The sequence below is a fragment of the Nerophis ophidion genome, linkage group LG17 (genome assembly GCF_033978795.1).
Source record: "Nerophis ophidion isolate RoL-2023_Sa linkage group LG17, RoL_Noph_v1.0, whole genome shotgun sequence".
Taxonomy (NCBI): Eukaryota; Metazoa; Chordata; class Actinopteri; order Syngnathiformes; family Syngnathidae; genus Nerophis; species Nerophis ophidion.
In genome coordinates, this window is record NC_084627.1 from 4,203,245 (window position 1) to 4,218,812 (window position 15,568).

The window sequence follows — 15,568 nt, forward strand, 5'->3', positions numbered from 1 at the left end:
GCGGTGTGCTGGTCAGTGTTATTTGCCATCCTGCAGTTCCAAAGGTGAGACGAAGAAGAAGAAGAAGGTGAAAGCCAACTCTTCAGCTGAGTGACGACACCAGCTCCGCCGCCTTCGATACTTTCTTTTCTAGTCACAATAAACCCCGACATTCTGCTAAGAACAAATAGAAGCTGTTAAAAATCTTAAACACGTGTAATCGTTCTATGTAGTGTTTCAACGCTACTGTAACATTATCGGTGTCGGCTCGGTCGCAGTGCTAGTGTTAGCTTCACAACCGGAAGCTAGCCGCCATAAATGTTCAATATTGATTTTTAGCTTCCTTTTTTTAAAGTCAACTCGTGACAAACTTTTGTTTTTTAAGGTTTACATAAACTGTAACGTCGACAATGTGTGCGTTTTGAAGTCGCCTCCTGTGTCTACCATTTGTTTTTTAGTCGACTGGAGCTAGATTTAAATGGCCACCACGGCCCCCCTTCCTCCGCCGGCTGCCCCCGCCGGAGTCCCCGAGAGCGGCGGGCCGGGGTCTAACAGCAGTGCCGCGGCAGAAGACGCGTGCAACCAGGACAGCACTTTTGAGTGCAACATATGTCTGGACACCGCCAAGGATGCTGTGATCAGCCTGTGTGGACACCTCTTCTGGTAAGAAATGTTTTTTTTTTAAATGGTGCTCCTTTCCCAGTTGCCCACTAAAATACACTGTTTTGAAACAAACTGTTTACCAAAATAAAAGCTTGTGTCTTCCGGTTTAGCCGACAGATATATTTTAACTTTATTGGTTCCAAACTATTACATCAACTTTGTCAAAACTAACTAAACTATATGTTGGTGATTGAAACTTTTATCGGTAGATTTCACAGTACATATTCTGTAGAATTTACCACTAAAAGGTAGCACCTGTCCCGACTAAGTTTTTCAACTTGTCTAATGGTGCTCCTTTCCCAGTTGCCCACTAAAATACATTGTTTTGAAACAAACTGTTTACCAAAATAAAAGCTTGTGTCTTCGGATTTAGCCGACAGATATATTTGAACTTTATTGGTTCCAAACTATTACATCAACTTTGTCAAAACTAACTAAACTATATGTTGGTGATTGAAACTTTTATTAGTAGATTGCACAGTACATATTCTGTAGAATTTACCACTAAAAGGTAGCACCCGTCCCGACTAAGTTTTTCAACTTGTCTAATGGTGCTCCTTTCCCAGTTGCCCACTAAAATACACTGTTTTGAAACAAACTGTTTACCAAAATAAAAGCTTGTGTCTTCCGGTTTAGCCGACAGATATATTTTAACTTTATTGGTTCCAAACTATTACATCAACTTTGTCAAAACTAACTAAACTATATGTTGGTGATTGAAACTTTTATCGGTAGATTGCACAGTACAGTATATTCTGTAGAATTTACCACTAAAAGGTAGCACCCGTCCCGACTAAGTTTTTCAACTTGTCTAATGGTGCTCCTGCCCCAGTTGCCCACTAAAATACACTGTTTTGAAACAAACTGTTTACCAAAATAAAAGCTTGTGTCTTCCGGTTTAGCCGACAGATATATTTTAACTGTATTAGTTCCAAACTAGCCAGATGAGGTGGTTCGGGCATCTGGTCAGGATGCCACCCGAACGCCTCCCTAGGGAGGTGTTTAGGGCACGTCCAACCGGTAGGAGGCCACGGGGAAGACCCAGGACACGTTGGGAAGACTATGTCTCCCGACTGGCCTGGGAACGCCTCGGGATCCCCCGGGAAGAGCTAGACGAAGTGGCTGGGGAGAGGGAAGTCTGGGTTTCCCTGCTTAGGCTGTAGCCCCCGCGACCCGACCTCGGATAAGCGGAAGATGATGGATGGATGGATAGTTCCAAACTATTACATCAACTTTGTCAAAACTAACTAAACTATATGTTGGTGATTGAAACTTTTATCAGTAGATTGCACAGTACATATTCTGTAGAATTTACCACTAAAAGGTAGCACCCGTCCCGACTAAGTTTTTCAACTTGTCTAATGGTGCTCCTTTCCCAGTTGCCCTCTAAAATACACTGTTTTGAAACAAACTGTTTACCAAATAAAAAGCTTGTGTTTTCCGGTTTAGCCGACAGATATATTTTAATTGTATTAGTTCCAAACTAGGGGCTTCACGGTGGCAGAGGGGTTAGTGCGTCTGCCTCACAATACAAAGGTCCTGCAGTCCTGGGTTCAAATCCAGGCTCGGGATCTTTCTGTGTGGAGTTTGCATGTTCTCCCCGTGAATGCGTGGCTTCCCTCCGGGTACTCCGGCTTCCTCCCACTTCCAAAGACATGCACCTGGGGATAGGTTGATTGGCAACACTAAATTGGCCCTAGTGTGTATGTGAGTGTGAATGTTGTCTGTCTATCTGTGTTGGCCCTGCGATGAGGTGGCAACTTGTCCAGGGTGTACCCCGCCTTCCGCCCGATTGTAGCTGAGATAGGCACCAGCGCCCCCCGCGACTCCAAAAGGGAATAAGCGGTAGAAAATGGATGGATGGATAGTTCCAAACTAGGGGCTTCACGGTGGAAGAGGGGTTAGTGCGTCTGCCTCACAATACGAAGGTCCTGCAGTCCTGGGTTCAAATCCAGGCTCGGGATCTTTCCCCGTGAATGCGTGGGTTCCCTCCGGGTACTCCGGCTTCCTCCCACTTCCAAAGACTAAACACTAAAATTGGCCTTAGTGTGTGAATGTGAGTGTGAATGTTGTTGTATGTGTTGTTGGCCCTGCGATGAGGTGGCGACTTGTCCAGGGTGTACCCTGCCTTCCGCCCGATTGTAGCTGAGATAGGCACCAGCGACCCCAAAAGGGAATACGCGGTAGAAAATGAATGAATATATTTTAATCGTATTAGTTCCAAACTATTATGCTGCTTTTACTGTACTTCGCGTTAACTTTGTCAAAACTAACTACACTATATGTTGGTGATTTAAACTTTTATTAGTAGAATGCACAGTACAATTGACCACTAAAAGGAAACACCCGTCCCGAATACATTTTTCAACTTGTTTAAAGGCCTACTGAAACCCACTACTACACCACGCAGTCTGATAGTTTGTATATCAATGATGAAATATTAACATTGCAACACATGCCAATACGGCCTTTTTAGTTGACTAAATTGCAATTTTAAATTTTGCGCTAAGTATCCTGTTGAAAGCGTCGGTATGATGACGCATGCGCGTGACGTCTCGGGTTGTAGCAAACGTTTTTTTCCAGCCCGATCCATGCTATAAGTAGTCTGCTTTAATCGCATAATTACACAGTATTCTGGACATCTGTGTTGCTGAATCGTTTGCAATTTGTTCAATTAATAATTGAGAAGTCAAAGAAGAATGATGTAGGTGGGAAGCGGTGTATTGCAGCTGCCTTTAGCGACACAAACACAGCCGGTGTTTCCTTGTTTACATTCCCGAAGGTGAAGCTTTACTATGGAACAGAGCGGTCAAGCGAACATGTCAACCGGCAGGTTTCGGTGAGAAAATTGTGTTAGTAAGTCGGCTCTTACCGTAGACATGAGCGGAGCTTGCGTCCTCCTGCAGCTGCGGACTCTCTTACCTCCTCCCACCGGAGACACTGGCGATCACCACACCCGCGGCCACACCCCTCCGACTTTCAGGTACCATATAATCTCACTAAAACACTAATAACACAACTCCGACTTTCAGGTACCATATGATCTCACTAAAACATTAGTAACACAATAAACAGATAAGGGATTTTCCAGAATCATCCTAGTAAATGTGTCTAACATCTGAATCGCACCTACTGCCCTCGCCTATTTTTTTTTTCCTAGTCCTTCACTCTCACTATCTAAATCCACAAATCTTTCATCCTCGCTCAAATTAATGGGGAAATCGTCGCTTTCTCGGTCCGAATCGCTCTCGCTGCTGGTGGCCATGATTGTAAACAATGTTCAGATGTGAGGAGCTCCACAACCCGTGACGTCACGCGCACATCGTCTGCTACTTCCGGTACAGGCAAGGCTTTTTTATTAGAGACCAAAACTTGCAAACTTTATCTTCGCCGTTCTTTACTAAATCCTTTCAGCAAAAGTATGGCAATATCACAAAATGATCAAGTATGACATAGAATGGACCTGCTATCCCCGTTTAAATAAGAAAATCTCATTTCAGTAGGCCTTTAAGTAAGGGTCCATATTAACCAATTCATGGTACATATATATATTCTAACAGTATAACAGTCATCACACAAGTTAATCATCGGAGTATATACACTGAATTATTTAAATTTTTTACAATCCTGGGGGTGGAAATTGGAGGGGGTTGATATCAGCACTTCAGTCATCAACAATTATATCGTCTGAGAAATTGATATTGAAACAGTGTAGGTCTGACTTCATAGTATCGTACAGCGAGCGGTGATCATGGTAAGCTCAGAAAGCATGAGAACAAGGATATTCATTTGATTCTCTGCGTGCGACCCATCACCCTTGATCTCCCCCTGGGAGGTGAGGGGAGCAGTGAGCAGTGAGCTGTGACCGCGCCCGGGAATCATTTTTGGTGATTTAACCCAGAATTCCAACCCTTGATGCTGAGTGCCAAACAGGGAGTTAATGGGTCCCATTTTTATAGTCTTTGGTATGACTCGGCCGGGGTTTGATTGACCTCACAACTTACCGATCTCAGGGCGGACACTCTAACCCAGGGGTAGGGAACCTATGGCTGTAGAGCCAGATGTGGCTCTTTTGATGACTGCATCTGGCTCTCGGATAACACGATAAGTAATGAATAATTACTAATCACAGTGTTAAAAAATAACGTTCAAAATATAAAACATTCTTAGATACTGGGTTTCACTATGTAAAAGCGCTGTGAGTCTCTAAAGAAAAGCGCTATATAAATACAATTCACTTCAGTTCATGCATTTTAATCCATCCATCCGGTTCCTACCGCACCTGTTCAAGAAGATGTATCAATGGTAAGAGGCATTTTCTTTATCATAGGTTAGCTTCAGAATAACAATGCTATTAAAAAGAATAAGAGACTCATTATACTCCAAAAATGTTGGTCTTACTTAAAAATGCACGCATTTTGTTGTATTCAGTGTTGGAAAAAAATATGGCTCTCACTGAAGTACATTTTAAAATATTTGGCTTTCATGGCTCTCTCTGCCAAAAAGGTTCCCGACCCGTGCTCTAACCACTAGGCCAGCGGTTCTCAAATGGGGGTACTTAAAGGTATGCCAAGGGGTACACGAGATTTTTAAAAAATATTCTAAAAATAGCAACAATTCAAAAATCCTTTATAAATATATTTATTGAGTAATACTTCAATAAAATATGAATGTAAGTTCATAAACTGTGAAAAGAAATGCAACAATGCAATATTTAGTGTTGACATCTAGATTTTTTGTGGACATGTTCCATAAATATTGATGTTAAAGATTTATTTTTTTGTGAAGAAATGTTTTGAATTAAGTTCATGAATCGAGATGGATCTCTATTACAATCCCCAAAGAGGGCACTTTAAGTTGATGATTACTTCTATGTGTAGAAATCTTTTTTTATAATTGAATTACTTGTTTTTCAACAAGTTTTTAGTTAGTTTTATATCTTTTTTTCCAAATAGTTCGAGAAAGACCACTACAAATGAGCAATATTTGCAGTTATACAATTTAATAAATCATAAACTGATGACATAGTGCTGTATTTTACTTCTTTATCTCTTTTTTTTTTTTTTTCAACCAAAAATGCTTTGCTCTGATAAGGGGGTACTTGAATTAAAAAAAGATTCACAGGGGGTACATCACTGAAAAAAGGTTGAGAACCACTGATGTACATAAACTAATGAGAAATAACCTATATTGTTGAAAGTCTCACTAATCACGTCTTTTCATTACCCTCATCAGCTGGCCTTGTTTGCACCAGGTAAGATCACTTTATTGATAAATGAGTAATATTTTCTCCAATACATCCTTATGTGTCTTTTGTGTTTTTCAAGTGGTTAGAGACGCGACCCAGCAGGCAAGTGTGCCCAGTCTGCAAAGCTGGTATCAGCAAGGACAAGGTCATCCCCTTATATGGGCGAGGAAGTACTGGTCAGCAGGACCCCAGGTGGGAAAAACTAACGGCAATCGGTTTTGTCTTCAACTAAAGTACTGTGATTTATTTTTATTTTTTGGGGGAAAAATCGTGCAACTCCAGCAAAATCTAAAGTTTGTTCCATTTTTTTTCCAAACATAGAGAAAAAACACCTCCACGACCACAAGGGCAAAGGCCTGAGCCAGAAAACCGCGGCGTAAGTACCGGTCCCCAAATGCACCTTTAGTAACATGATGAAAGCATTGATTGATACAGGTGACACTGTATCAACTCTATACTGTTCCAACCCTCGCTTCATTCATTTATTGGAAAGGCTCCCTTGACATCACAAGACACTTACCTGTGTTTGTCCTTCTAAGTCACTCACACATTTCAAACTAAAGACTCGGGCATGGGAATTGATAAGATTTTTACAATTCCACTTTCAATTCTGCCTAACGGTTTGGCTCTTTATCAACTCTTGGATCAAAGGATAACAAAACAATTCGATCAGCATCAACTTTGTTTCGTTTAGAAGACAACCTGAGGACCCCAGTGCGGTCCTAAGAGACCCACAGCCTCGATTTGGTGCCAGGAAAAAATGTTTAGTTTTGAAAATAACTAATGTCAAAGGTTGTCTATCTGTTGACCCTGCAATGAGGATATATATATATATATATATATATACACACACACACACGTGTGTATATAGATGTAAAAATATGTATGTATATATAGGTGTGTGTGTGTATATATATATATATATATATATATATATATATATATATAATTGTGTGTGTATATATAGGTGTATGTATACATGTGTGTATGTATATGTATGTGTGTGTGTATGTGTATATACTGTATATGTACACACACATATATATATATATATATATATACATACACACACACACACGTGTATATATATGTGTGTGTCTATATACAGTATATATATATATATATATATATATATATATATATATATACATACACACACAATTTTATTCTGGCACTCCCTAAATATAACAAATTCCATCTCCTTCTCTAAATCTCTCTTCCTGGCTCTACCTGTCCAGTGTTTTCTCAGTAGCTTGTAGTTTTCGGGGTCACGAGGGTTGCTGGAGCCTATCCCAGCTGCATCCATTCATTTTCCAAATGTGGGATCCAACATGGCCTTCTCATTGGAACAGACATGTTGCATTTTTTTGTGTAGCATTGAAAATGACAACCTTGTGATATTTTCCACAGGGATTTCAGGGATTCGGCTTTGGAGACGGAGGGTTTCAGATGTCCTTTGGAATTGGTGCTTTTCCCTTCGGTATTTTTGCCACAGTCTTTAACATAAACGACGGCAGACCACCGCCAGGTGATAATCTTTTAAAAAATTTTCTGCTCAACGAGCGTTGTATAATCCAGACTTTTCCCCAACGCAGCTGCCCCGGGGACGCCGCAGCACACGGACGAGCAGTTCTTGTCTCGACTCTTCCTCTTGGTCGCTGTGGTCACCATGTTTTGGCTCCTCATAGCATGAACACTTGTAAGGACCGCCTCAAATGGAACATTTAGAGACTTAACAGTTGCTTCACACCCTAAAGAGCTATGCTTATCTGAGCAATCAATAATGAAGACACACACAAGTGATAGACTGACACAAATTGATAACAATGGTGGTTGGTTGGTGTTGAATTGTACCAGAACCTTTAAACCAGAGTACAGATGGGCGAAATGGCCTAAAATATATATAGCCAAATATTTCGAAACCTCCTGTAATAATGATATATATCACCAAAGATTATTTGGTGTGTAAATGATTAAGGTTGCGTGATATGGGCCAATTTTGGCATGGTTCAATTATCATTTTAGTCTTTTGGATGAGCCATAAGCCACATATCTGTTATCAGTAAAGAAAGAAGCTTTTGATTTATAAATCAATAAAGATGCATGCATTGAGTTTTTTAATGACATTTAATATGGGTGTAACGGTACGTGTATTTGTAGTGAAGCGTTTCGGTACGGGGGTGTACTGACCGAGTATCTAAGCTACCGTCTTAACAAGCTGCTTTGCTTCTTCTGCCTCTGTCTCAGCACCCAGCATTGTCCCACCCACACAACCATCTGATTGGTTACATATATAGCGGTAACAGCCAATCAGCAGGGCGTATTCAGAGCGCATGTAGTAAATGCTTCAGTGTCGGGCAGAGAGGTGTTTAACAGGTGAGCATAAGGCAGCGTACTCTCCCCAAATGATAATAAACACCTCCCAGTCAACTACTACTAACATCACTATGAGCCCGTTGACCTTCCAGAAACTTCAAGTGCAGCTTAGCTCTCTGGCTTGAGGTGAAGGCTAATAAGCTTTTAGCGTAACGTTAGCTCATTTTGCAGTGTGTGTTTTACGGACAGAAAAGCTTTGAATGGCAGGTAAAATATAACATTTACATAATAAAAATCAACTACAGGCTTCCCAAATGCTGTGAAAAATTAAGCATGATGAGTTGACGTGAAACTGTTTAGTTGTACTTTTTATATGTAGAAGTGTTGTCATTTTATTTAATCTGAGCAACAATTTGGGGAAGTTTAATGTTCATTAAAGTGGGCAGAATTATTATAGTGTTCCCAATGTTAAAAGGATAAAGCCATTGTTTACAAATTTGTTAAATAAATAACCAAAATATTTATATTTTGTTGTTTTCTTACTATACCGAAAATGAACAGAACCGTGACCTCTAAACCAAGGTATGTACCAAACCGAAATTTTTGTGTACCGTTACACCCTTAACATTTAAACAAAGACCACCTGCCCATTATGTCACTCATTTATAAAAGCTGATAAAGCTGCGTTGCATTCTAATTTGAGCTGTGACGCTTAACTTAATTTAATCATTATTTATCAATATAATCCCTATTAATTTTACTCCTTTAAAAATATTAACTCTTGCCAGTTTTGTTTTCAAACAATGCTTTAATCTGCCATATTTGACGGTTTTGTTTCACAGTCTAATGTTTGTAGAGAATGTTCTTTATTGTGCAAACGATGCGCCCGGGCTTAAACCACGACTATGTGTGTGCTTTAAAAATGAACCAGAGTGTAAGGCAAACATTGCAATATGTCGGACAAGTGCAGAGTTCCAATGTGTAAGTAGACAAAGTGCACAAAAGTTGCAGCTCATTAGCAATAAAGCTACAAAGCCCGGTAGGGATTACTAAAAATGAATGTTAAAATTCCAACATCAGGACTTTCCACACCACCCGAATGCAGCAGAGATAGGCTCCAGCACCCCAAAAGGGATAAGCGGTAGAAAATGGATGGGAAGGAAGATTCCAAAGCGCCTCAGCCGGGATGCTTCTTCTCCCGTCGCTCCACCTGTTCCATGTTGAACTCCGCCTCGTACATGATCTGCTGGATCTTCATCTTGGTCTCGCATCTCCTCTGAGGAGCCAGTCTCTTGAGCGCAGGGACGAAGCTCAACAGGAACAGTTCGTCCTCGTCCCGAGGCCTGCTGGGAAGCGACAGGCCGCTTTCTTTCGCCGCCCATTTTGGCGGCGACGCCACGCTTAAGGGAAGGTTCTGTTCCGGCTGCCGTTTTCGCCCGCTTTTGCCCGTTTGAGGAGGCATGTTGGCCGTGCGGGTGTCAGGAGAGGGGAGACTCCTGATGAGCGCCGCCAGAGACTTGGTGTCAGCTTGACCTCCGGCGCTTTTAGCGATGGGTGGCGTCCTGGCCTTCTCCGAGGGCGTCGTTTCACCTTTGTTGTCGTCGTCCTCGTCCTCGCACACATCCGCCACTCCACTGTTGGATCCGGTAAACGGAGCGATGAAGTTCATGCGTTGTCTGTACCTCCATTTGCTTCGGCTCGCCTCCCCTTGCTTCTTGTTGCGAACCTCCAGGCGGACTTCTTTTAAGTAGCGGTCTCTCAAGTTCTTCCATTTCCTCTTACACTCGTCCACTAGAGAGAGAACATTTGCAAGAAATATGACCAAGAAGTAGTGTCGCACGCACTTGAGGCAAAATGGTAGCACAGTACTGGGCTGCATGCAACCAGTCCTTTCCAACTGCAGTCGACACTCTTTTATCCCTGCTGATTGCTTCCAGACATTACCCCAATAAATTAGACTATAGGAATCAACAGAAATCGGCCCTGCGATGAGGTGGCGACTTGTCCAGGGTGTACCCCGCCTTCCGCCCGATTGTAGCTGAGATAGGCGCCAGCGCCTCCCGCGACCCCGAAAGGGAATAAGCGGTAGAAAATGGATGGATGGAATCAACAGAAATCAAATATACACTACGGGCCGGAAGTTATTCTCCTCATTCAGTGTGTTTTCTTTATTTTCATGACTATTTGCATTGCAGTTGTCACTGAAGGCATCAAAACTATGAATAAACACATGTGGAGTTATGGTGAAATTACTGAAAACATGGGCAGCATAGTGGAAGAGGGTTAGTGCGTCTGCCTCACAATACAAGGTCCTGGCTTTGATTCTATGCTCGGGATCTTTGTGTGGAGTTTGCATGTTTTCCTCCGGGTACTCCGGCTTCCTCCCACTGCCAAAAACATGCACCTGGGGATAGGTTGATTGGCCCTAGTGTGTGAATGTTGTCTGTGTTGGCCCTGCGATGAGGTGGCGACTTGTCCAGGGTGTACGCCGCCTTCCGCCCGATTGTAGCTGTGATAGGTTCCAGCGACCCCAAAGGGAATAGGCAGTAGGAAATGGGATGGAACTGAAAACATGTTTTATATTCTAGTTTCTTTAAATGGGATTACTGCTTTGCACACTCTTGGCATTCTCTCGATGAGCTTCAAGCACACCTATGAATTGAAAACCATGTCAGGTGACTACCTTTTGAAGCTCATCGAGAGAATGCCAAAAGTCTGCGAAAAAGCAATCAGAGCAAAGGATGGCTATTTTGAAGAAACTAGAATATAAAACATGTTTGCATTTATTTCACCTTTTTTTTTGTTAAGTACATAACTCCACGTGTTCATTCATAATTGTGATGCCTTCAGTGACAATCTACAATGTAAGTACTCATGAAAATAAAACGCATTGAACGAGAAGACGTGTCCATACTATTTTTTTAAATGACTTTAATTTTGTTTGTTTTTTAAACATTAAAAAATTATACATTTTCATACTTAACCTGTTTATCAACTTCTAAATATGTTTTTCAACACGAGTGCCCTCGAGACATGAAATATCACCCTTTGGTCGCTTTTACAATCTTTAATTTAAAATAGTAACGCTGGCTTGGAGCTGAGCCAATCAGTGGCCACGATACTGAACAGCACCCTCTTATTGGTTTGGTCCCCTCTAGTGGCTAATGATAGTCATTTTTAAGCTTGAAACATGTTTAATTTAGGACAAAAAAAAAAGTAAATCTTCTATGGTGAAGCCACAATACGTGAGGCGTGATTGAACAACCACAGGGAAATAGGAGTTCATTCTGGCATAAAACTTTGTGGCGTTTTGAATTAGAGGTCAAAATAAGAGCCAAGTGGAAAGGAAAACTGCCACACAAAAAAACAGTTTTAAGTCAATAGTTGCCAGTTCCACTATCTCAAACATACTGTTTGTTTTGCTACAATAAAATGTTGATATAGTTGGGTGGTTGTGCACATAGCTAAGACTTTCCTCACACTTGTACAACTCTAGTTTTAAACATCGGCCGAACCATCCATTTTTTACCGCTTGTCCCTTTAAGTCGTGGGGGGTGCTGGAGCCTATCTCAGCTGCATTCGGGTGGAAGGCCTTGACAAGTCACCAACACAGACAACATTCACACACTCGGGACCATTTAGTGTTGCCAATCAACCTATCCCCAGGTGTATGTTTTTGGAGGTGGGAGGAAGCCGGAGTACCCGAAGGGAACCCACGCAATCACATGGAGAACATGCAAACTCCACACAGAAAGATCCCGAGCCCAGGATTGAACCCAGGACCTTTGTATTGTGAGGCAAACGCACTAACCCCTGTACACTGGCCAAAGCATATACTGCAAAAAATAAAAATGTGTTTTATTAACTCTAAAGGCCTCAGTGGCCACATGTTTGGACAGCAGGTCTTATTTCCAAAATTGTGTACACTACTGAATTAGGGTCTTATGGCCACTTATGTGTACACTTATACGGCCATCTGGTGGTGTCAGAAGAGTATAGCACAATGGAATTTGGGGAAAAAAGTGTAAAAGCAAAAATTAGCATGTCACTAACCATGAAGTACACGTTTATTACTTATGGACGAAGCACATATCAAAAGATGATTCTTAGTTTTTATTCTAATTAGGGTCCAATAAGTCCAAATAGCAAAGAGAAATACAAAAAAAAAGCATGTAAAACAGCTTGGGCCTCAAGAGGTTTTAAAGGCCTACTGAAAGCCACTACTAGCGACCACACAGTCTGATAGTTTATATATCAATGATGAAATATTAACATTGCAACACATGCCAATACGGCCTTTTTAGTTTAATAAATTGCAATTTTAAATTTCCCGCGGAGTGTCCTGTTGAAAACGAGCGTTTGACGTCTCGGGTTGTAGCGGACATTATTTTCCAGCCCGATCCAAGCTATAAGTAGTCTGCTTTAATCGCATAATTACACAGTATTCTGGACATCTGTGTTGCTGAATCTTTTGCAATTTCTTCAATTAATAATGGAGAAGACAAAGTAGAAAGATGGAGGTGGGAAGCTTCTAGCCTTTAGCCACACAAACACACGGCGTTTTCTTGTTTTAAATTCCTGAAGATGAAGCTTTACTATGGATGAGAGCGGTCAAGCAAACATGAATCCCAACTACATGTCAACCAGCAGTTTTCGGGGACAAAATTGTGGTAGTAAGTCGCCTCTTACCGGAGACATCAGCACAGCTTCCGTCAGAGACCCTGGCGTCAACACACCCGTGGCCACACACGTCCGACTTTCAGGTACTATTTAATCTCAGTAAAACGCTAGTAACACAATAGGCAGATAAGGAATTTTTCAGAATGATCCTAGTAAATATGTCTAATAACATCTGAATCGCTCCCACTGCAATCGCCTTTTTTTTTTTTCTTCCTAGTCCATCCATCCATCCATTTTCTACCGCTTATTCCCTTTTGGGGTCGCGGGGAGCGCTGGCGCCTATCTCAGCTACAATCGGGCGGAAGGCGGGGTACACCCTGGACAAGTCGCCACCTCATCGCAGGGCCAACACAGATAGACAGACAACATTCACACTCACATTCACACACTAGGGCCAATTTAGTGTTGCCAATCAACGTATCCCCATGTGCATGTTTTTGGAAGTGGGAGGAAGCCGGAGTACCCGGAGGGAACCCACGCATTCACGGGGAGAACATGCAAACTCCACACAGAAAGTTCCCGAGCCTGGATTTGAACCCAGGACTGCAGGAACTTCGTATTGTGAGGCAGACGCACCAACCCCTCTGCCACCGTGAAGCCCTTCTTCACTCTAAATTTCCTCATCCACAAATCTTTCACCCTCGCTTTCTCGGTCCGAATAGCTCTAGCTGCTGCTGGCTATGATTGTAAACAATGTTCAGATGTGAGGAGCTCTACAACCCGTGATGTCACGCACACAAGGCTTTTTTATTAGCGACCAAAAGTTGAAAACTTTATCATCGATGTTCTCTACTAAATCCTTTCAGCAAAAATATGGCAATATCGCGAAATGATCAAGTATGACACATAATGGACCTGCTATCCCTGTTTAAATAAGATAATCTCATTTCAGTAGGCCTTTAAGAGGTTTTAAAGTAGAGCTGTCAAACTAAAATGCCTAAGCTGGTTAATGACGGGTTGCTGGGGTTTACATTTTACTCTAAATTGTCAATTTAAAAAAAAAAAAAAGCTACATTTTTATGTGTGTAAAACCGTCGTAAAATTTGCCGGCCAGTTGCTTCAGTTTTTATCGCTACTGCGGTGTAGGTGTGCCTAATGTATTGTCCACTGTGTGGATCTTCAAGTTGAGTCTTAAATCCAAGTTCACAATATACTGCACGTAATAAAAATAGGAAATGTTAAAATACTTTTTCATGAAAGTAAAAGTTTACTTCCATTTTGTCCCCACGTGGAGCACATGGCTCGTGTGCACCTAATTTAACCACACTCCCGACACTCACTTGAACGCATCACAGTGCTCTGCTACCGTGTCAAGGTTATTTCATTCACGTACAAAATGTCGCGGACGAGGCCGCTAGAGACCATTATCGCGACCCCGAGCGCGTCGTGGCGGTCCCCGGCATACGCGGCTAGCTAGCGGCGGGAGGGCCTGCGCGGCTTTTACCGCTAGCACGTCACCGCGCCGCTTCACCGTCGGCGACAGACATGCGGCCATTACAACTCTTCAACTAATAGTTCAACACGTCGGCGGGGATGTAGAAATGTACGACATGTACTCGTCGCCGTTTGGCATATTTCCCCGTCGATAAAAGTTGCGAAAACGCCCGAATACTCACCCGGGAGTCCCAGCGAGACGCTGATGTTCGTCCAGGCGCTCGCTCGACTTTCCCTTTGGCGGTAGTTGACTAAAGTGACGTCGTAGAGCTGCGGGTAGTCAAAGACGGCCTGTATTAACTTGTCGTCCATATTTGTCGTTGTCTTGTCGTCCGAACGCTCTTCTTAACGCGTGCGCGGACGCGGAAGCGGCGGACTTCTCCCGCCTTTTCCGCCCGTACGTCACTTACCGCGAGCTGCTGCTGCTGCCGCGCGTTGTTGCCGCTTGCAGTGACCACTAGAGGGCGCCAGTCTCTACAGCAGGGGTCACCAACCTTTTTGAAACAAAGAGGCAGAGTGGTTAGTGCGTCTGCCTCACAATACGAAGGTCCTGCAGTCCTGGGTTCAAATCCAGACTCGGGATCTTTCTGTGTGGAGTTTGCATGTTCTCCCCGTGATTGCGTGGGCTTCCTCCCACTTCCAAAGACATGCACCTGGGGATAGGTTGATTGGCAACACTAAATTGTTCCTAGTGTGTGAATGTGAGTGTGAATGTAGTCTATCTGTGTTGGCCCTGCGATGAGGTGGCGACTTGTCCAGGGTGTACCCCGCCTTCCGCCCGATTGTAGCTGAGATAGGCGCCAGCGCCCCCCGTGACCCCAAAAGGGAATAAGCGGTAGGAAATGGATGGCTGGATGGAGCTACTTCTTGGGTACTGATTAATGCCAAGGGCTACCAGTTTGATACACACTTTAATAAATTGCCAGAAATAGCCAATTTGCTCAATTAACCTTTAATAAATAAATCTATATGTATAAAAAAATGGGTATTTCTGTCTGTCATTCCGTCATTTTTTTTTTTCCTTTTACGGAAGGTTTTTGTAGAGAATAAATGATGAAAAAACACTTAATTGAACTGTTGGCCCTGCGATGAGGTGGCGACTTGTCCAGGGTGTACCCCGCCTTCCGCCCGATTGTAGCTGAGATAGGCGCCAGCGCCCCCAAAAAGGGAATAAGCGGTAGAAAATGGATGGATGGATGAACTGTTTAAAAGAGGAGAAAACACGAAAAAAATTGAAAATTAAATATT

At 42.5% G+C, this 15,568-nt stretch overlaps 2 protein-coding genes across 2 annotated transcripts; one reads left to right on the forward strand and one right to left on the reverse strand.

Annotated features, from left to right (window-relative positions):
- The first annotated feature begins 31 nt into the window (after positions 1-31).
- On the forward strand, positions 32-8,002 carry rnf185 (ring finger protein 185). The gene is made up of 6 exons (XM_061875779.1): positions 32-642; positions 5,878-5,896; positions 5,970-6,082; positions 6,212-6,266; positions 7,301-7,418; positions 7,486-8,002. The coding sequence occupies exons 1-6, from the start codon at positions 458-460 to the stop codon at positions 7,581-7,583; spliced, it is 588 nt and encodes a 195-aa protein (XP_061731763.1). The 5' UTR covers positions 32-457; the 3' UTR covers positions 7,584-8,002.
- Positions 8,003-8,994: 992 nt separating this feature from the next.
- LOC133535815 (uncharacterized) lies at positions 8,995-14,730 on the reverse strand. The gene is made up of 2 exons (XM_061875776.1): positions 14,503-14,730; positions 8,995-9,997 (listed from the first exon to the last, which is right to left on the reverse strand). The coding sequence occupies exons 1-2, from the start codon at positions 14,630-14,632 to the stop codon at positions 9,384-9,386; spliced, it is 744 nt and encodes a 247-aa protein (XP_061731760.1). The 5' UTR covers positions 14,633-14,730; the 3' UTR covers positions 8,995-9,383.
- Positions 14,731-15,568: the final 838 nt, after the last annotated feature.

Bases quoted from the DNA above. Each gene is read 5' to 3' on its own strand.
- rnf185 (XM_061875779.1), top strand. From the start codon at position 458: ATGGCCACCACGGCCCCCCTTCCTCCGCCGGCTGCCCCCGCCGGAGTC. The intron at 6,267-7,300 runs GTAAGTACCGGT...TATTTTCCACAG, and splicing joins CTGAGCCAGAAAACCGCGGC to GGATTTCAGGGATTCGGCTT. The intron at 7,419-7,485 runs GTGATAATCTTT...TCCCCAACGCAG, and splicing joins CGACGGCAGACCACCGCCAG to CTGCCCCGGGGACGCCGCAG.
- LOC133535815 (XM_061875776.1), bottom strand. From the start codon at position 14,632: ATGGACGACAAGTTAATACAGGCCGTCTTTGACTACCCGCAGCTCTAC. The intron at 9,998-14,502 runs GTGAGTATTCGG...TTCTCTCTCTAG, and splicing joins CGTCTCGCTGGGACTCCCGG to TGGACGAGTGTAAGAGGAAA.